Genomic DNA, 22,841 nt, shown 5'->3' on the forward strand with positions numbered 1-22,841 from the left:
TCTTTATAGGAAAATCAGGCATCAACATATCAAAATCATGCCTATTCAAACAAAACCAAAAGCTGCCTTATTTTCCTTCAACACTGTATCTTTCCTAGTTAATGTTTAAATTATTCAGCTATCTGAGTCTTTCTGTCAGCTTCACTTCACGTCTGCTACTACATTATTCAGAATTTCTCTACCACAGTTTCTCCCTTGTAGTGTGGTGATCTGCAATAATTTTTCCTACAGCTGATCCTTAGATTTTACCTATGAAGCATCTTTTTTTTCTTATATCTGAGATTTAGTTTCATACTGCAGGTGATCACTGTAAATTTCCCTTATTGTCTAAAGCTGGGTTCCAGGTTCACTAATTCTGCATTTGTGCATTGCTGTGTCACCTCGGAGCACACGTTTGAGCCAGTTCAGATATGAAGAAACCTTTCCAACAGCGCTGTTCAGTTAGCAAGAGCTAACAATTGCGGGGTTTGGATGGCGTGAAGCCTGATATCCTGACTGCCACGTGTGGAGCAGTTCACTTATCCATCCTATTTCACCATGGGGCTGCCTGTAGATAGGTCTTTTTGGAAGAGCTGGCCTTCTCTTCACAACACCAGACTTCTCCTTTGACGTTGGCCAGAAACAACTGCCCTTAACGTACTACATCACCGCTGGGACACCATATGTAGCGCAGCATGGCAAAAACAATACATCATTTTTGCTTTTGCCTGAGCAGTGACTGCTTCAACCGAAGCATGGATCCTTGCCTGAAGAAAGCTTTACACATCCTGATGCGGCAGTATCAAGACTCTCAGTGCCAGAAATGAGCATTCTTGTTCATTAATGTTCATATAGAGGGAAAGAAGGTACATGGAGAGATGGAATAAGAGCAGGCTACACTGGCCCCAAGGCCAGAAATTCTCAAAATGTTGTCGGGGTTACTGTGAGGGTTAAAAACTGCTTGCAGAGGGCTGTGCTGCAAATGTGCAAGGGCTGACAGTGGAATGAGAACTTCAGGGAGGGAAAGGTGATGTCTGTGGAGACCTGTGCCAAGTCCGTTCCCTACTTTGTGTGAGCACAAAGAACATGACTTGTTTGATGCTTTTCCAGTCCTTCTAGCTCATCTGGAAAAGTGACTTGCTCGGGCCTTTCACAGTACTTATGTGTATTAGTAAGGTCAGCAGTCTGGGCAGAGTCTATCCAGGTAGATGGAGCCACTGTACTCTCCTATACTTGATACTTTGACTCTCCTGCCTGATATTCCCTGATACTGGGGTGCATAAAATTGGCAACTCAGCAGTATCCAGGACCACTTCAGTTAATATAAGAGATGGTTCCAAAACATGTTTTTGGTGCACAGAAGGGAAGATGAAAGAGGAAAGATTAAAACCTGAATTCGATCTCTGTTGCCTTACCGATTTGACTGTTATGTCCTATGGAGCAAGCACATGAGGGAGCAGATGTAAGAGGTGGGATGAGGAAGTCCATATTGAACTATAGCCAGCAGCTATCTGTCATGACTCATTGACTGAACATAAGAATCAGAAGGGTCAGACTGTGAGCTATTTTATGCAAAATCCCATATTTTTTGTGCTGCAGAACTGCCTATAGCTGAATTGAAACCAATAAACCATCATTCCCTACAGCTTCTGTTCTCAGTCTCTTTTTCCCCTGTCTTATTTGTTGTTCACAGAACCAACATTTGAGGACCACAGTTTTGAATCACTGACTGACTCCCCGCATCCCAACACATGTATACAGACTCCCTCCTGGACTATTTTCTAGATCACAGATTTGTAATCTAATTGCTTAATAATCACAATTTAATTGCTTAATAACTGCAACATAATAATTCCTCAATGAAGAAAACACAAGGAGTGATTAAAAAGCAATGCAAAACACATAAAAAAAAAACCAAAATGCAGACAACTATTCACAGATACGTTCAATTTTAACATGGAAAGGATAAGGAGCGACGTGTTGAAAAGTTATTTGCCAGAATCATTTTTCTGGAAGGCATCCTAGCAAAAGTCCTGCTACTGTCTAGACATTGCCCACTGAAGTCCCTCAGTGTTTGTCTTCTTGAAGGGTCAGGGTATGAGCTGAGCCCTGAGCTAGGAACGTGCAAGAAAAAGGACTGCAGAAGACAGGCATCTGCATACAGCAAGAAATAATACAATGGACGAAGAGAGAGGTGATACTGAGGTCTACTCACTGCCTGAACTAGCTCTTTTATCACCTGCCTTAGCTTCTGCTGTTCCTCCCACTCTTGAGTTGGAGCAGGAACACATGCACTCAGCAGGGACTGCTAGTGCCACTTGGCTTCGTTCTGCAGCTCCCCACTCCCAAATAGTATGTGTTCATTTTGCTGCATCCTCACTCATGACTGTAACTTACTATTCCTTGCTCCCACGCACTTGCTGCCACAGTAGATTCGCCATCCTCTTAAAGGCAACATTTGTTGCAACGCCTGGCTTCATCCACACACACTTAAGATAAGAGAGTGAAATTGTCACTGTTCTGTCCCCAGCTAGACAAATGACTCTTCTTCCAGCAGGAATAACTGTTCCTCCATCATTGTATCCTGCTGCCTTGGCCAGTGCTGTGATTGCTGGGCTTTGTAAGTGCAGTTATGGCATATGGTGACCCAATGGCCCATGCCCTGCTATCTGGGGGATGGGAAACAGGCAGGCATGTTCAGCCTAGGAGAAAAGTGAAGACTGCTTGCTGGTGATAGCATGCTGTGCCTGGGTGTTCCTAGGATACAGGTGTCCCCTGTCATGGGAAAGGTAGGGGCTCTGATGCTTGGATAAGGACTAGCAATTGGTCCACAGGAAAAAGAAACAGAGGGAAAGATAGCTTGCTGATGATACCAACAAGCCTTATTTGTACAACTCCAGGACACATGGAGCAGAATAGGACCTCAGGTGGATATGAAGAGCAGCAGAGGCTGATGGCTCCACTGGGGACAGCTTTCACTTTTCATATCTAAACTTCATTTTGAATGACATGACCTTGAGCAATATCCTTCTAGGTCAGCAAAAATGATTCTTTGTTCAAGCCAAGGATGACGAATTTTGTTATTAGCCAGTATGCCTTTAGAGCATCGAGACACTAGTGAAGTCTGTTATTCTGAGAAACAAGTATGACATGCTACTTCTCTACCACAAACTAAAGTCCAGTTCTTCCAGTTCTGATGCCCCTGAGATACTGTGTGAGGAACAGCAGTTGGATGCACTTGTCCTTATGTCAGTGTAGGTCTGGGGTATGGCATACAGGGCAGATTCAGTCAGAATAACAGAGTGGCGTAGAGCATGGAGAGGCAGGGCATGAGATAATGGGCAGCGCTAGACTGACCTTTGGCAAAATGACTACAACATGGCAATATATTAGCCATCAGTTCCTTACTATGATTCAGCTATTGGCATGGGAATGCTCCTACCAAAAAAGAGGTAAACTATCCACAGAGAATTATTCCAAATATCTTGCTACAGTTCTGGAATACAAAGGGGTAGTCCAGGCATGTGGCTTCAGAAAGTGGTCAAGTTTCTCATAAAAAGGGTAGGCTGCTTCACCAGCCGCAGTGAACTCACTGTTGTCCTTAGGCCTGCCCAGAGGTTTACTTTGGTCACGTGCTGCCCCTGTAAGCCGGCTGCGCTAGTTCTAATTGGAGAAGAATGTGGGTACAGGACAGCAGAACTGGTAAAACTCCCCTGGCCCCTGAAAACAGACAGATTAACGCTACCTTTTTAGAGTATTCAGAACAAGTTTATACTGGCTCAAAACTTTGCCTAATGGAACCACAGACTTTTTGGCTCAGTGATCAAGCACACTAAAACTGGATTTATTATCTTGTGGAACAAGGGCTTCACTGATTATAAGAAGCAGAATGAGAGGTTAAATGGGAATCCACATGTAGTAGATTTTTGCTGTTTTGAATGCTGCAGTGACTTCTGCCATTTCTCCTCTCTTCTCCACACTTCTTTGAAATGAGGGCAAAAAATGTTGACTCATGACCTTTGAGTTTTATATTTGAATGTCCACTTCTCTTTTCTCTCTCCTCACTAAGTTAAATCTTTTCAACATTTTGCAAGTAAATCTCTGCTGTAAAACTTAGAAACTAAGTGTATGTATGTTATGCATTCTGATTCCTTTCAGCTCTCCCAAGAGCTGCTTTGAATAACTCTTCAATTAAAATTTTACCTAGCAAATTAGGTGTTCTCTGTCTAGATTTTCAGCAAGACTTTAAAACTAGTATCTGCCCATCATCTAATTTTAACCTGTATCTTTCATTATGCTCCCTTAGCGTTCTCTTGTCTATTTATTGTAGATCAGTTTCTAGCAGTCTTTCAATCTTCCACGCAAGTAATGTTGCCTGACTGGTACAGCAGAGCCTTAAACTAAGTGCCCGTGTGGCAAGTTGACATTCTTCATCCCTGCTTTTTTCTAACAGTTATGCTTTCATTTGGAGCTGCATAGATTTCTCCACTGTGTGAATGGAAACACTCCTCTTTACAATTGTTACTAGGGCTTATTTGTGTGGCTTATTTTTGTTTTTTGAAGGTCCATCCTCTGTAAATCTGTGATCTACTTTATTGGGACAGGAGCTGACAGAAACAGATCACCTAGTTATTTACTCAGCATTTTCAATTGAAAAAACTGATATATTTTCCTCTCAGCTGAACAGGCATCACTGAGCACTCCTCCCCACTGTCTGAGGTTGGCATAAATACAATATATTCCACAAATATTGTAAAAACTGAGAGAACCAGGACTTAAAGGAATAATGTCAGGTAATTTCCTTACACAAGATTTCTGAAACACAAGTATATGTTGTATTCAATCTCAGATTACAATACTCCTCACAAACAGTTCACATCTACTGTTTGTTGAGGTTTAAACTCTTCAATAATATTAACAATTTCACAAAAACTTACATTTTCAGAGAAAATGGCCAGGTTAGATTAAGATAATTGAAATAATTGTCATTAATTATGAATAATTATTAATAATTATCTTAATGAAAACTACTGAATGAAACCACTTCCATGAGATTAGGGAATTTTTAGATGGAGAGATATTTTTATCTAAATAATGTTATCCGTTCTCTACTAGAACGTATTTTTCAATGAACGTACTATATGTCAGTATATTAAAATTGGATTGTTGTATTTATGAGACAAGTTTTGTAATAAAATTAGAAAGTTTATTGCAAGTAAGCAATTCTCACCTAACACATAAAAGTAAATTCTACTGTTCAGAAAGCAAGTTGTAAAGAGAACTTATTGTGGGGGGGTGTATCCTTGGCAAATCAAATACCATTTCTAATTCTGAAACTCCTTTGGAAAAGTAAATGACAATGTCTATTATATAACCCTCAGCATCAAACGATGACATATCTGTATCACCCATGTTGTTTATACAGAGTATAAACTAAGCAATTAGCTGGAGGCATGTATTCATTCTCATTTTCTATTAGCTGGTAGTCAGAGTGCTATCTCCCAAAGTTAACGTTAGTTGCAAGTAATGATGCACTGTCAAAGCTCACATTATTTGATTGCAATATAATTTTTATCCTTTCCAAAAGCATTTAATGCAGTTTCATTGTTGTCTTGAAAGTCACATAAAATGACAGATTACTCTTTAACAGTGCAGAAACATACTAATATCAGAGTTGTTGCTATGTCCATGATTTGAAGCATCAGTAGCCACGCAGGAAAAGGTGCTCTTTTCAGTCAAACATTCATTCATCCCTGCGTTTATTCATCTGTGTATAGCTGAAAGAAGAACAAATATAGAGTTGCCAATGCACACAACTTTTGAACTATCAACATGTACCATTGAGCTATGATATTGAACTATGGGTGACTACTGGAAAACAACATGATTTAATTTGCTGTCACTGTAAGTGAGCTGTATGAATGACTGTGACTAACACTGTAATACACTTCGGTTGATTGCACAACAGCTGCCTTTGTGTTTTTTGAAGTATAAAGTATTTTACATTTCACAGAAACAAAAAGTTGAAAGTGTCTTGTTCTTTAGAAGCTATGCTTTTATGATTTGTCCCATTTGCATGTCATCTTATATCTGACAGTCCTTCACGAGTAATTGAGAAACTTCTGCATAAATTACAGCAAGACCCATGGCAATTATTGCTATCTTTACTGATCCATGGCAAAATCAATTCTGTGATCATGTAGAATTATTCTTGACTTGTTGATGGAACATCACTATCGTAATGACTGCCAGAGTCAGGATCAGTGTGGTGATATAAGCAGATTAAAGTACATAAAAATATTAACATTCCAAGTGAGCCTTAGCACATGTTTATCCCATTTGTTCTGTATCTCTTCTGTGCTGGGTCATTAAACCTTAGCTATTGTGCCCCAGTTAGCCCAGGATTATTACTCAGGAAAAATCACATATGAATATCAAAAGGTTAAAAAGCCAATTTTAGTCTCACAGCACTTTCTTTTAGGTAGACTACAGGTTGACCTGTCTCAAATCTGTCTTTTGCATTTAAATGGAGGTTTATTTATCTGCATCATTCCGACTGGGTTCTTCAGTCTTGAAGATGCAGGGTATGTATTTCTAAGGAAGTATTTTAAAATATTTTTTCCATCAGTTCTCCTTTGAAACTCTCATGCAGTCTTCATCCTAACTTCAAAGACAGCCTCTTCTTTCCTCCAGTTCTGCCACACTCTTTTGAAGCCCTCCTCTTACAATCTTCATAGTTGCTCAAATCGTATCAGCGTCACAGTTTATCAGCAGCACAGAGTACTCTGTAGGCTGCCGAGTCTGGCTGAACATTTGCAAGAAGCTCTTTTAACATGTCTAGTGAAGGAAGCAGGCTTTTGTGACCATGTTTCAAAGCCTTACCCTACATACAGTCCTCACTGAACCTTTGTATAAGACATCTGAGAAGCCCTATGCTTGGCATGTTATTTACCTCGCCAATAAAAAAACAGAACAACACAGTGAAATGGTGTTTTATCAAGCAAGTCTCAAACCTGAAGCCTTTTTTATTAGCTTCACAGCTGCTACAGGCAGCGCTGGGAAGGCTCACTGTAGGGAATTTTAATTTTACTTTCTCGACAAGACGGCTGCTCTGGCTCATCCTGAGGGGCAGAGATGGAGGAGCAGAGAGGCTTCCTCTTTTTGCACCGTTATTGAGCAAGCCCGGAGAGGGGGTTACCCAGTGGCGGCTACCCGGGCAGACCCGACAGCGACGGCACCGGCCAGCGGCGGGGACGCAAAGGCCGGGCAGGGGCTGGAGGAGCTTCGTGGAGGCGGCAGGGCCGCTCGGCACCCGCCGCCCAGGCCAGCAGCTGCTCGCTGAGGGGAGGGCACCGCCGCTGCCGCCATGGCGCGCGGGCGCCGGCCGTTAGTAACGGACACAACCTCCCCCCCCCGCCCCGGCTGCCGCGCTGAGCCCGCCCGGCGACAAGCCCCGGGGCGCCTTCCCGCATGGCTCCCGGCGGCGCGGCGCGGCGGGCTCGTCACGTTGTGCCTGGCTCCGGCAGCGCCACCCTCCGCCCCCCTTCCCACTCCCGCGATGGAACCTTCCAGCCCACCCCGGGAATAGGAGCGCCCCCTCCAAGCGGCAGACGGCCCGCCCCGCATCGTCATTTCCGAGGCGGCCATTTTGGGAGGTCGGCGCTTGGCGGCTCGCCGGTGTCGGAGGGGGCGGGCTGCGGGGCGCAGCGGCTGGTGGCAGCGGCTGGGCGGGGGGAGGCAGCCCGCGTGCCGCCTGCGTGTGGGGGGCACCGGAGGGACAGAGCCGCCGCCGCCGTCCGGCCGGCCGTCCGTCGCAGCGCCCGCTTGCCCGCCTGCCCCCGCCATGTCGGACTTCGACAGTAACCCCTTCGCGGATCCGGACCTCAACAACCCCTTCAAGGTGAGGCTGGGGGCGGGCCGGGGCCGGGCGGAGGGCGGGGCCGGCGGGGGGCCGCCAGCCTGCCCCGCTGCCCCGGCGGGGAGGGGAGGGCGGAGCGGGTGGACCGGCGCCTCGTAGCCTTGGCCCCGCGGCGCCCAGGGCCCTGGGCCTCCTGGGGGGGTCGCAGCCGGGAGCGGCGCTGCCAGGGGTGCGGGAGGTCGCCTCACCATAGGGAAGGGACGAGCGCTGCGGCTAGCGCCGCCCGGGGGGAGCCTGCGTCTCCGGTGTCCGCGCTGGGGTGCGGGCTGCCTTCGGCCGCGGGCCTGGGGCACGGCTCTAGCGGCTCCTGAAGAAAGCCTCTGTGGGAGCCCTGGAAATGGGCACAGCCGCTTCACAAGTTCAAGTGTCCGTGTTTTGTTTCTCCTTTGGTTGCTAAAATAACACAAATCGCGCTTAAGTGCGTTATTTTGAGAGCAAGATTTTTTTTTTTTTTTAGTTTCGGTGAGAAATTAGGCTGTGTGAATGCATGCTTATGTATAACGACAGAACTTTTCTTCTGTGTGACTGACCTAGCCTCAAATAATCTAGTGAATTTTCCCCTTCTTTCTCCCTCCTCCCCCTTCAAACTTACCCACTTTACATTACTTGTTAAGCATACATGGCTAGGTACAAGTTCTGCCCTTCTCTTCAGAATGGTTTATTTTAATGTATTTTAAGGCTTTTAGTTTTTTGGACTCCTGACTTCTCGTGCTCACAGCTGAGAACTGTTTCTTTACACACCTTGCAGCATCAGCTGTCAAGATGAGGTGGCCTGCTTGGATGCTTCCCCTCTTTATCTGTGCTCTCTTTGGAGCCCGGTTTAATGAACTTCTTGAGCTGCTTACTTTCATCATTTTACTGATTGTGTGCTTGGTTTTTGTGCCACTTTTTGATATCATGCTGACACTTTAAAGCACACAAATGTTATTTCAGTGGGTTTTGGCTCACTGGTTTCAGCTGGAGTAATTAAGCCTTTTTAAAATTAACTTGTCATACTTCAAGCATACTTTCATAGAGGTAGCTGCGGAGAACATAAAGTATTATTGTTGACCGTTCATTGGAGTCTGTCTAAATTGCCTTAGTTTAGTTTTTATCATAAAATTTTGCAAAATCCCTTTTTAAGCTAGTTCCTGTGTTTTTCCTTCATATTTTACACAGTGCAGTGACCTAGATCAAGAGCAGTACTGATGCTGAGCTTGCTGCCAGTAGAAGTTTGGACTGGCACCAATGGGAGTGCTGTTGTTTTAAATACTTCTGGCACAGAACATCAAAAAGGTGTCACTGTTCTAGAATATGTCTTCAGCAACAGAAAGAAGTCTGTTTTCCTCTGCTTTCTGTACTAGTGATGAGAATACTATATAGCAATATTTGTTGTGTATAGGTATCCAGAGTAGTTAAGGGTATTGGAAACAGTATAGCAGCTGCCTTTGCGTGGCTCCTGAGCCCAGGCAACCTGCCCTATGTGGTGTTTCTGAGACCTAAGCTAGAGATGTAGCTCAGCCACATGTATACTGTGAAGATGTTGCTTAAAGCTTATTCATATTTCCCCCCTGGAAAAGACTTCTATTGTAGCTGTTAGGCAAAATCCATGCTCTACTTCTTTTATCAAGATGCATTGCAGTTGAGGACTCCAGAACTTGAAGACCATGGTTAAAGCATTGCTCTGGATTTCTTTTCCCTGCAGATGTTATTTTAGGAAAGCTGTGTGGTTTTTCTTTTTAGGAAGCTTTTTTTCCCCACTTCTTGCAAGTCTCTGTTAACTTCTGTCTCATTCTACTGTCCACAAAAGGTGATTTTGCATTTCTTTACTCATCCGGGCCTTTACTTGAAGGGCCAGAGAGGCCTTATGTATGAGCCACACCTTGACTGCCATCTCGCTTGAGATTAGTGGGATTTTAACCCATGTCTGAACTTCAGTTTAGTCTAACTGTATGTGTTTTAAGATACCTTGTATGTAGAACAAGTATATTCCAGATGGACCCTGGCAGCCCTTAGAATCATTTAGGTTGGAAGGGACCTCTGGAGATCATCTAGTCCAACCTCCAAGTCATGTTGTCCGAAACCTTATTTGAACTTATTCATGTTTTTATTTGTCTGTACTTGATAATTTTATGTGTGATGAGATTAGTTATTTTCTTTACATTTGCAGCCACTTTATATGCTTGTGTAAAATCAGTATGGTACAGAAAAGTGGGAGGGGCTTCATGCGCAAGAGTTGCTGCCAAGGGCTGAGAGCGGGTCATACTTTTCCTTAAAGACTTTGTTTTTACTAACTTTGTGTAACCTGCTTGTAAGACTTTCTGAAACTATTCTCATGCCTTTTTCTTTTTTTAATCAGCATAGATTTTTGTTTGATGTTGAATCAAAAATGTATTCTTTGGAAAGATAAAGGTGAAATAGAAACTCTAGTTTACTTTGTGTTTCGGGTAGTTATTCTTTCTGGAAACCGAACTTAAAATCGTGTTTCAGGTTTGATATCTCCTGGAAGTAAAGGAATTTAATTTGTAAAATAGAATTTCTTGTTTAAAGTATTTGCTTGCTCAGACTGACCGTAGAACTGTGTTGATTTATGAGATAATGGCCTCTATGTTTTTATGTGGTACCCCAAAGGCTAATATGCTTTTGAAGTCATGTTGTTCCTGTGTAAAAAAACTGTCTTCTGGATAGGTGTACCACCTACATGAAGAGATGTTTTTGTTTGAGAGACAAGAGGAAATTAAACAAAAAGATAAATAACATGCTAGTGTTAAAATGCTTTTGAAAGATGATGGTAAAATTGTGTGGAGGAGAATGCATCAATGTACCATACAAGTGAAGATGTGATCATTTCTCTAGAATTTGAGAAAGTAGTAGTAGCAGCGTTATCATGAAATATACATTTGGCACAACCTGAATTATTTTAAATGAAAGTTGGGCTAATAATGAAAGCTGTTTTATTTCCTTCACTGGGGAATGGTTGTCACATTTTTTGCTAAGTAAAGTTCTCTTTATTTTGAGTTAACTGAGGTCAAGTCAGGACGTTAAGTCAGGGTCAGAATCAGATCCAGTGACAGAAATCAGGGTCAGCTAACATCTCCATGATCACTAAGCAAGTCCCTAGGGATGAGGCAAATCTGAACACCTCGGAGAGGTTCAGCTGTGCTCAAGGCCTGGACAGTTGATTCTTGAATAGACCACGCCCGTGCAAAATAAATTTTGTATAATCAGACAAAGATATTTTTGAAATTAGCTTCAACCTCTTCCTGTGTAGCTGTCTCCTTGCTGTGTTGTGTTAGGGGTTTCGTTTTATTTTGTTTTCCTCATGAAAGAGGTGATGTTTATAGTCTTTTGTCTTGGGAGATGGTGCAAATACAAAGGTTCTGAAACTACAATCTCTTGAAATCCAGTATAAGTTTTATTTGCACTGAAATAATTCTGCAGTAGCTCAACTATGTTTTTTTTCTTTTTTTGCAGTGAATGTTATTAACTACTGAGAGATGAAGTAACTCATCTCTTTAGTGCTTTTATAGTGTTCTAATGGGTTCTACACGTGTGTGTGGTTGGGTTTTTGGGGTTTTTTCGTGTTTTTTTTTTTTTTTTTTTAGTAGAACTATGAATTTCATAGGTCTTTGTGGCTTGACTGACTGTCTGTAAAAAGGTTTGAGGACTATTACATTTGTCCAAACGTATGAAACAGTTACTTCTGAGTGACTGTGGAACTGAGACTTAAACAGGGTTCTATGCTGGATTTTGTGGGGTTGGTTCCTTTGACTTCACTGGAGCTCTGAGCAAGTGCAGGTGTTTGATACTATAGAAACTAAGGTAGGATCAAAAAAGTAAGATATACTTGTATTTGAATGTGAATGATGACATTACAGTAAAAAATCACTAAGCAGTGTGGGTGAAAACTCGAACAGAGTACCAAGCATCTTGTTCTGTTATAACATGGAAGGACGCGATCATGTGAACCTTTAAATGTATGTAACGTTAACTATGTGAGAGTTTCTCTGGGTGGGATTCAGTATCCAAATGTAAGTATATAGCGTCATTTTAAATGCCTGGTGGTATCTTGGTTTGCTGCAAGCTGTTGCTCTAAAAAGATATGGGTCTCTTGTCGATGTCTGAGATGTTCTGTGATATCTAAAAATGGCCTTGGGCACCTGACTTGGTCCCACTGAGGTCATAGGATTACTTGAGTCACTAGAACTAAGTGCATCTCGGAGCTTAACTTCACTACAGAAGTAGTTCTAGTTGTAATTTCGATATTGCACTTAATCTGACTTGCATGAATGCAAATTAATCTTCTGTCTAGTTTTGACAGAAAATATGAATTGATGGTCTGATGCTTAAGTTAGTAGCATACTGATGACTCTGCTGCCCTGTGTAGCTGCAGAGTCCATGTGATTTACACCTTGACTGCTATTGCTCAAGGCAAGCTGAAGTGAGTGAAAGTTACAGCAGGGGAGAGGAGTCTTAATTATTTTTGAAGGATCAGGACCCTAATTACTTGAATTATTTCCGCAGTATTTATACTTCATATTGCAAAAACTTTGTTGCACGCCTGTATGCATGGCTCTTTTTATATGATTATAAAATATATCCAATTAATTTGTCTGTCTTTTAAATTAGTAAAGGACATAAAATACTGATTTTATTATTCAGTTTCCCTTTGTGACTTCAGAATTTCTGAATTCCTCAAAACCTTGCATAATGTAATGTGAAACATCATGGTATTGGAGGTGTTCTTTAACATGCATGGTAGTTAGCTTTCAAGAGTACGCTTCATCAGCACTGTAGGTGCAGTACTGTGATATGTTTTAACAGATACTCAGTATTGGTTATAGCTGTACTTTTTTTGTATTTTCAGTAAAGTGTTAGGAAGTATTGCATTAGGATGGCAGCCTTCCTGCTCCAAGAACTATACACTGAGACTGTAAGTTGTGAAGAGGAACCTGCCACACCTCTCGGAGCCAGGGAAAGGGAGAGTTTTGAGACCAGTTCAGAGATAGAGGTGATACTTTTCTAGGGGCTACAGCTCCATTGCAAGATAGGACAGCTGTGGGGTTTGAGACAAATTCATCCGTGGGAGTCTATGAAGTTTTATTTGGTTTTGGAGGTGGTGAATTGGGTTTACTCAATAGCTCAGAACCCTGCATAGTCTGGCTTCCGGTTAGTGTGACTTGTAATGGGAATTGCTTGACAGTCAAGTGTAAGAACCGTGGATTGGCTACTTCTATGCTATCCTATTTATTGATTGAGCTCTGGCAGTGCTAGATTGAAAATCTTTGGATATCATTCCGTGTTGGGGGGGGGAATGGCTGATTAGTGAATGAGATGTTAAATTTGAAGCTGGAAGAGTTGAAGCATTCTAGTGGTTTTTCATCAGAGTTGTGGGTGTGTGTTTGTGGGGGTTGCTTGTTTGTTTAAGCAGAGACTTATTTCTGTACCTTTAAGTGATTAATTCCTCCAAATGTAACAAATGTAACTTCTGAGGCCAACTCTTTCTCAAAGTAAGTGTTTTTTAATCATAGGTTTTGCAGGTAGTGCAGGTGTGAGGCCCTAAGTCTTCCTTTATACTGTACACTGTAAACTTTATACTATATTAATGTGCTGTTAGGATAGAAAAACATACCTGGATCTCAAAATTAAGTTGCTCTTTGTGAAGTTTTTGTCAGCTTACACTTTCTTGGGCCTATGACCATGAAGGAAGAAATAGAGCGTGAAGATGCTTGCCACCGTGCATCAAAACCTGAGCAGCTTTTTGAAACTTTACCTTATGTAGCTTGTTGTGGCATGGACAGGGTAAAAATCTTTGGGGAGTTAAGCTGTTTGATTTATTCCAAATTTCTACTGAACATGTGCAAATTGCAATTTCAGAAGCTTAATCTGGCTGAAGGTAGACAGTGTTATGGAACTGGAAAATACATCCTTCATGTGCAGAATATCCTCCTTTCCAAGTGTTAGGTCCTTATTTAAAAGGTGAGACACAGAGTTAACAAGAAAAAGCTTTGATATCCACTGATGACAAAATACATGTTTATTCAGATTTTGTTCTAAAAAGTTAAGTTTGTCTGACACCTCCCCTCGCTGCAAAAACCTCAGGTAGGTATATAGAAAGCTAAATACAGCATATGGAGAGTTTAGTTGATTAGTTGCTCTCCGAAACTCATTTGTTTATGAAGAGTGGGGTGGATAGTTTTCTCTCTGATCGAGAAATTGAAAAACTCGGGGAAACAGTTATAGATGTTTCTGTTGCAATTTACTTAACTGATTGGAGCCATCAGTGTGATCTTTGGAAGCACTCCACAGAGAAGGGGAAGTAAAACTGCTATTGAATTTTCAGCAGAATTTGTACGTCCAGAATCTTATTGACAATTAATATTTTTCACACGTAGAAAAGGCTAATGTGAAATGAAATAGGTATAGAGAATAGTTTCTGTGATAATCAATGGAAGGCTTATCTTGAAACAAAAAGAGCTTAGCTTTTCATGCAGTTAAACAAAGGCTGAGGGGACCTTGATTGGGAAAACATACCAGTGAGAGACAAGACCTGAACTGGGAGTCAGTATTGTGCATGAAGATGGGTATAACCAATCAGTAATAATGGTAGACTGAAAGCTAAAGGGTTCTAATCTTTCAGAGTGAGGTACTGGAACTGCCAGTAGAAGTAGTAGGGATAAGAAATCCCTGTTGGTTGAGATGGACCTTGCTCATGATCTCTTGAGTCCACTCTGGGGAGTGGACTCGCCAATCTGAATTCAGTCCTGATAGACTTCTGGTCTGTGCTTCTAGTCTGCATGCCATCAGGTTTTTTTGAGGCATGACATCGTTGCTGAGCATGAGGAGTAGTTTGGAGGATTGGATTGATGCTGAACATCTCTTTTGCTCTTTGAGAACTTCCACCCAAGGACAAAAAGCAACAGGGGGAAAAATGCATAGTTAGGTGAAGGTGATTATTTAACAGTAAATGCTGAGGATGCTGGCAGAGTAAAGGCTCTGGTCGGTGTCAGTGACTATTAAAGCAGTTAGGGTGTAGGTATTTGTGAGGTTCTTGAAGCAAAAGACAAATTGTACGCTGGTACAGCTGAAGGGCAGCCATCGCCTGATCTTAGAGGTAGATGATAGGGTTGATATAATTTGCTGACTTGCTGATTGGTGATATTCTCTACCCACCCCCACCCCCCCTTTGATTTTTTTTTTAAACAAGAAACCTTTTTGTGTCCATTGTAAACTTGCTCACATGTTTAATACTTTCTTGGAAAATGAAGTAAAATTCTTTATAAAAAGAGTCTAAGAGTATTGTACTGAATGGAACTTTTCTCAGCTTGGATTGAAACTACTGCAGTAATCAAGAGGTCATGCCTGTCCCTGGAACGTAAACTAAAGCTGAAAATGAAGATTTCTATGCCTGCTGTAGCTTATTCTCCCCTCAGCTATTCTTAAGGAGTCTTATGAACGAATACATTTTTTTAATTCTAACTTCATTCTTTTAAAATTTTAATTTTGTTCTTTTAAAACAATTTGTATGTTTAGTGTATTGTTTCTCCTTATCCTTATTCTTTTTTTCTGAAACTAACCAAGTGTACTTGTCAGTTTACTTGGATATTTTTACTTACTGGCCTATGAATCCAGTGTAAACTTTTTTTTTAAAATATGCTGTCAATTCTAAATGCAGCATTCTAGTTTTACGTATCTTTCCAAACAACACGATTACTCTATTCTTGCTATGTATAATACTCCCTGTAACATGATCCAAGTTTTGGAAGGTATTTAGTTGTCTTATTTACTTCTTGTCAACCAGTATTAAAAATCTACCTTATTATGCTGGGTTTTTTTTTGTGATTACCTTTGTTCCCCTTATTCTTTTCCTGATAAGTGTTTTATGCACGTGTCTGTTCTTTTTTACTGCAAACTTTTTTGCTCTACTTTGGTTATGCAATTTTTATTCTAAATTCTTGTTTTCAATTGCTAATGTATTGTAAAACCATTATAATCAGTATCCAAATCAGTATTTAGAATGAGTGTTCATAAACCTACTTTCCTGACCCCAACAATAAAATGTTGCTTTTACCTCTTTGCTAGTCCTTGGAAGCAAACTATACTAAAGTAAATAAGTGACATCAGCAATATTAATAAACAATATTCTGTGCATAACCTTTTATTAATTTCCTTTAAAAAACATGCAAATACACCTCAGACTTATAGATCATTGTTATATTTTTAGCCTGGTTCCCCCCCCCCCCCCCCCGGCGTTCTGTTAAGTTACTTGTGTAAATTGCTTGTGTCTAGTATGCGTGCTTTGGCCTTTTTGGTACAAGAATGTGTATACCTCAAAATTAAAAGTGATTTTTTTTCTTTATTTTTATAAACAATCTCAAGGACAGTTTGGAGTGGGAGGATTCCTAGCTCACTACTTTCTCTTCACTGACTAACTTAAAAGCAATTAAAATTACAGTTAGAAACATAAACTTAACTGTTGGGTTTGTTAAGAATATTTTCACGTTATCTATGCTATCAAAGCATCTTACTCTGAAAGAATGCTGGGCCCATTCCCAATGAACGCTAATACAAAAAATCATTACAGATGTATCTAGTTCTTCTATCTTTAATTTTTTCATTTGTTCTGTATTAATGCTGTCTGGTAGCTGATAACTAACTTTGGTCTCCTAGACAACAGAAGTCTTTTAATTTGATTTTTAAAAAGCTGTAAAAATTTGCGTGGAATAGAGCATTCCACTCTTATTTCAATCACACGATCTTTGATTTTTTGGGGGGGGGGGTGCGGGGAAGCTACCTTCCTTTTCTTTACGTTCTAACTTGTAATTAGTGGAGTTCATACATCCTATGTATTAACTGGGTATTCAGTTAACTTTATCTGTGTCTGAATGATGTGAGTATAATTTGTTAACCTAGTACTGGAGACACTTTTAATAGTTATGTAGATGCTCTTGTCTATGCGGGGTGTAGATGTTTGTGGGGGGAGTTATTCTGTGTGTGTCTGTGTGACTACTTTTTCCATTCTTGATGCAAATAGTGGGGGTGATGCTTGTACCTGACTCTTAGTGATTCGAAGAATGGGTTTCTAATCTTTCCTTTTGAGATTGATATTGGGGGAGGAATAGAACAAGAAACAGAAAAGAGGAAAGATTAGATGGAAGCAGTTAAGTTGTGCTGATTTATTGATACTCCAGTCTTCCAAACTAATTCAGAACCTGAGGCTGTGGTATGAAATGATCACATAGCTGCATGTATGACTTCCATGCACTGCTAAATACAATATCTGGGTGTGAATGATGATCTGTTCTTAAATTCTGCTCCCTGGTTGATGTGGCCAATAATTCATAAATCAAGAGACGAGAAATTTGTGAAATTGAATCGGCAGGAGCTTGGGTCAGGTAAGGCCGGAGAGGGAAGTGCCAATTGGAAAGAGGGAACAAGGAGTTTAGGAATTATTGGAATCAGAATTCTATGGAGCAGGGACTGGGACTGGCTAGGTGGTTGGGAAAAGTCAGATTGTGGGAAGGAGCTAGTGCTAGGGCAGCTCCGTTCTGGGCAGAAGTACTGGTCCCCCCAGAACAGTCTCTTTTCAGTTGGAGATTGAACCAGGGACTCTGCAATTAGTCCATTCGGTGGCTGACATCAGATATTTGAAGTCTGTTGCAGAATGTATCAACCTTATCTTCCACTTTTCTACAGCGAGTAACCCAATTTTTGTGATCACTGAAATAGTGTAGCTTAAGTGGTTGAGGTCTGTGGATGTTTGGTAGTTCCAGCCATGCTCCTGCTTTGTACTGGTGTCCATATGCTATCACATATGGAAACTCATCTCTGGCTATTTTCTGTTTCATGCTGTGACTTGCTATTAACAACCAAAGGGAACTAGAAAATAATGCATTTTTTAATTTCATTCATGCGTTATTTTCTAGTTCCCTTTGGTTGTTAATAGCAAGAGACAGAAAATAGCCAGTGATGACTGGATGTATTTATTCCTGTAGAACATGACAGGCTTCACTGTTTTGTTCTACTCTTGCCTCAGGATGCACATCTTGCGGAATGTATAGTCTTAAAAGCATCCGTTCAAGGACAGTTGTTAAGTATTATTTTTTCCTTTCTTTGTGTGTGGTACCACTTAATCAAGGGTTGAATAATGAACACAACTTCTAAATTAAATGTTTTATTATTCTGCAACAATGAGTGTGAATGCTTCTGTTTTTTGCACTGCAACTAAGTGAGTTGGCATTCACTCTTTTTTTTAAAATGAGATGCAGTGAGCATAAGGTAAAAGATGCACAATCATTTCAGATATTCCTTAGGATGTCAGGTCCAATCTTTAAAAAAATATTACAAGTGCTGTCAAATATGAAGTGCAGCTCCTGTTGGCATCGGCTTTTCACTGCACTATGGATGTTCAGAACAGTTCAAAGTCCAGGAGCCTCCAATGGGACATTCAGACCATGAGGAACTTGTTTCTTTTTGTTCTGAGGCCAAGTGCTTAGGTTCTTCACCTGGCATTGCAAAAGATCTCTATGAATGAGTGCAGGAGAGATTCAAATCTCCAGTGTAGTACTTGCTTCTTTTAACTATTTTTTGTTTTTATTTTTATTCCTTGTAATCTTTAGTTTATTTCTCCTCATGTCTTCCAGCTTCTGGAAGCAATCAGACCCTGAGTTTCTGCTGAAGTTCAGACTCTAGAATTCAGGCTTTCTGAGAGCAGAATTTGAATGCCGCTTGGCGTGATGGGGTCCAATTTGAGTATTTCAGTGCAACTATAATAGTTTTTGCAGTTTTCCTACTAGATAATGGAACTTTTCTTATACAGAGCTGATGTTAAATGCCTTTTGCGTCGTTTAGTTTTTTCAGAGTTCCTCCTACTTTTGCAAACAACAGCTAATGAGTCAGTAAGAAATAGGAGTGTTTGACAGAAGTATAACAGTAATGACCATTGATAATTCAAAAGGGGAATGGATTTGTGATGGAGGAATTCTTGCTGTACTCACTATGTATATTTAAGCATATAATGTTTTCCTAAAACTAAGACTTGGCAAAATCAGCTTACTTAGCTGAATCAAGAGAAACATATGTTTCCTGCTGTTCTTATTAGTCAGTGTTAAAATGTTACAGTAGTGTGGAAAGATGTACGAACTATTTTTTTCCCCCATCCTTCTCTAAAATACTTGAAAAGAAAGTTTTTCTTTCATCAGATATTTATTGGCATTTGCATATTTGTAGTAGTAAATATAGACTGCTTTTTCTGAATTGACCACTCTTTCCTGCTTTTTGGAAACCTGCTGTCACGTGAATCTGTCATATTCTAGCTATTTAAATAGTTGCATTTGTTGCTCTTCATGGGCAGAATCTGACTGTCAGACACCAAACAAAACACAGAAATTTAGTGTTGAAACAGACTCTTCAAACAACCAAGTCAACTTAAAGTACTAAGTGCTATGTGAGTTGTAATTATGTAGACTTACGTATTCGCCATGTGGCTGATCGTTAGTGTGTTTCATATGTCTCTGTACTTCATCAATTTTATAGTTTGTAGGGATACAGTTGTTTTCTTTAAGGTAGACTATGTTCTGAGTAATTTTAGTCGTCTAGCTTTGTTTTTGTCTTCTGCATTGAAAAAGTGTATTAGTTCCCAGAATTGATTATTTAAATGCATTAAAAAGCCCTCACAAGTTGGACTGAAACACAGGCCTGAAGACTTTAAAACCTCCAGAACTAGAAAACTGAGGAACAAATAACATACATTTAGAATCACCTATTTGGAAGACTTTTTTGGTTCAGTTTACAGTGGTTCATGTATCAAGGCTCCAGCTAGCCTCACAGGTCAGTATAAAGTTTGCCCTTGTGTTCTTGCTGGAATTTTCTGATCTTCAGATGGTGTGCTTCGCAATCTCTTTTTCAGTGACTGAGTATTGTTGGACTGGAATTTCACTGTTTTTAATGGTTTTTGCTCTCATCTTTTGACTCTTCACGACCTTGTATGAAAAACTAATGGAGATGAAGATATGAAATCCTGCTGTCAGCACTCTTTTTGCACATTTTTCTCTAGTTCCTTCATTTTTCTTTTCTCCTACCCTTCCTGTTCGTATTCATGCCCAACGTACTTGGCTTTATTGCAAAGAGTAAATAGCTGGCAACTCTTGTTTTCAGTGTTGCTTTAGTTATGTGTAATCCTTCATGCCTGACTGTTCTAAGGAGCAGGAGAAGAATTGCTATTTGAAGGACTAAATTCAACCATTTGCTACTCTGATATAGTGCCGGATGGCAGTCCGTAGAATGGCTACCATTTGATGTTATTCTGACAAGTCACTTGTTAATATTGAAACACCAATGCCTGTTGATGTGAGAAGTTGCACGTTCAGTGACCAGAGGCATTAATGACACTTACACACGTTCTTTTTAAGTATTATCATCTCAAATTGTGATTTATGAAAGGTTTACTGTCTTTCAAAGTTGCTAGCTTGAGAGAGAATAACCTGAGAGCTCATGACTTATCATGTGGAAGAAGCTATGATTTGAGAGTGTTTGTGGAAGGGGTGCCACACCAAATGCATGAAGCAAACACTAGCGTATTTTCTGCTCTGCTAGTTTATACTGCCCTTAAATAATTCAAATCTAAATAAATTCAAATTTAGGCCAGTGACCTTACTTTCTACAGTCTTGTGTATTGAATTATGAAACATCTTATTTTGTTTTTTTGAAAAAAGTTCATCTGTTTGATCTATGCTAGTAGGTTACAGCTGTCAAGATTGTTAATGCTGTAATGGATGATGACTCTAAGAAACTAGATTTTATTTCTCAGTACCTTAGTAGTTTTAATTTTTTTAGTTATAGTAAGTATATATTTGTGTAGATTAAATAAGATTAATGTTTCATACTGAGGTTTTAAATTCAGCTGTCTTTGTATGTATATTTAAATGTATGTAAATACTGATCTCAGCCTTTAACTGTAATTTGTTTTCTAACATTGAACTAATTGAATATTGAAATTAAGAAACTATAGATACAAATTTACTATTTACTTGTTTATATACTTATTTAATGTATTTTATATACATACAAGTCTTTGTAGATTTGTTTTGTGTATTTGTTTAGATGTAACAAACTATATTGAATAAGTGGAATTCTTGATTTCTTAAAAAACCTTCCTCTCATCCATTCTTGTATTCTGAAGATGTGAAAACCTTAAATTTAACCGTAAAAATGATACGTATGGAAGCAGGCATTGCATGGTATACATACAGTTTTTCTTAATATGAAGTTATTCTCATCTGTTTGTGGGTAATTATGCTCTTGTACAAACCAAGCCTACCAGTCTCTAGCATAGACAAATGCATCATTCCTGAAGTTACTTTCTCAGTTAAGCCTTAAGCAGTCCTCCTTACTGTATAGTTCTTTGGAGGAAAAAAGAACATCTTTTTCTATTTCTGCCAGTTCAGTGCCAAAAGCTTCTCTGATTTAGCTTTTGTCTATGGGACACTGTTTCCTCAGCTCCATTTTTTTTTTTTTTTTCTCTGAAATGCTTTTACTGTTGTTGAAGATTTTGGAAGTAGTTTTCGATGGGGAAAATGTAAAGTTAAAGCGCTCTTCTGTTATGCTCTTTGTTTGGAGTATGGCTGTGGAGTTCATTGGCCTAAATGGCAGGATAGGGTTTTCTTCCCTTCTCTTTTGAGAGCTGTTCTCTTATAAATCAACTGTGTGACAGATGGAGTTTCTCTTAGGCTGTGTTAATCTAGGTTTGTAAGAAGCTCAGAACGGAATGATGTCATTTAGGGGACAGAGAAGGAAAAATGGGTATTTACAGTCTTTTTAAAGTGCAAATTAAAACTTTTTTTAGATTGAAACAACAGTTGAGTTTTGTGTGAGGTAATGATGTAAGTGTTGACTCCTTGCTTTTGTATATGTGCACACATTTACAGAACTATTTTCTTTTCTAGGATCCCTCAGTAACGCAAGTAACGAGAAATGTTCCTCCAGGATTAGATGAGTACAATCCTTTTTCTGATTCAAGAACGGTAAGCACATCTATTTCTTAACCGTGCTGTTAATCCTTCTGGGTAAGAAAACTGGTAAAATCTGTGAAGGACTAGCTAGAAACAATGGAAGATCTATAAAGATAGATGATCCCACAATCATCTTCAGAGGGAGTCATCCCCTGAGAGTCTTTGGAGGATTCATTGGGTAGATCTGGCTTAAGTGAGCTTTGAACTCTCAAGGAAGAGTGGTTTCCTGAGAGGGAGCCGAAACAGAATTTCATTTTTCCCATTTAATAAGATTTCTAGTGGCCTGTCCTTTATGCTTTTCTAAATTTTGTCCTTGCTTTACAGCATGTGTGAATGTGGCACACTTCCTCCAAGTCTTGCTTTTGATTCCCGTTTCACCTACAAAAGTGCAGTTCAGAATAAGGAAAAACACTGCATTTAACAGTTCACAGGCAACGAGTGGTTGTGCTGTACTGAAAGGAATAACTTAAGGCTGAGAGACGCATTGGTTTCCAGCCAATGTCAGAATTAATGTTAATTCACATTACTGTTACAGCTACACTGATTAGAAAGACATGAATCTGTCCCGGCAGTAATATTTGGGGAAGAGACAAAAAAAGATGCTATATTCTGAGGCAGGTTGAATTTCAGGGTTGATACGAGTACCTTGTAGTAATCTATCTGTGAGAAGTAAGGTCTCTGTAAAAACAATAAATTCAGTTCCCATAGCCAAATGTGCATGGTATATGGTAACTCTTATCCTGTGAAGACTGGATATCAGTGAAGTGCTCACAATACAGGTCTGAGTAACTAGTGATTGAGTTACATCCTTATAAAAGATGAAGTTGTTGACCATTCATCTGTCTTTCTGTCAGTGGCTCCTCAGTCCTGTCCAGGATGTAAAATGATCAGATCCCTCTCTGCTGTGACCAAATTCTGAGCATTGGGCTAGGCAACAAATAGCTTTGGGACAGGTA

At 40.1% G+C, this 22,841-nt stretch overlaps 1 protein-coding gene across 1 annotated transcript in view; it reads left to right on the plus strand.

Moving 5' to 3' along the window:
* Positions 1-7,615: 7,615 nt before the first annotated feature.
* Positions 7,616-22,841, plus strand: part of LOC138064134 (secretory carrier-associated membrane protein 1) — a 47,007-nt gene continuing 31,781 nt past the window's right edge. Inside the window, exons 1-2 of the mRNA XM_068925313.1 lie at positions 7,616-7,879; positions 21,820-21,897. Of these exons, the coding sequence (XP_068781414.1) occupies positions 7,823-7,879; positions 21,820-21,897 (135 nt within the window). The 5' untranslated portion in view covers positions 7,616-7,822. The remainder of the gene's footprint in view (positions 7,880-21,819; positions 21,898-22,841) is intronic.

This window comes from Struthio camelus, chromosome W, assembly GCF_040807025.1.
Source record: "Struthio camelus isolate bStrCam1 chromosome W, bStrCam1.hap1, whole genome shotgun sequence".
In the NCBI taxonomy this organism is placed as follows: domain Eukaryota; kingdom Metazoa; phylum Chordata; class Aves; order Struthioniformes; family Struthionidae; genus Struthio; species Struthio camelus.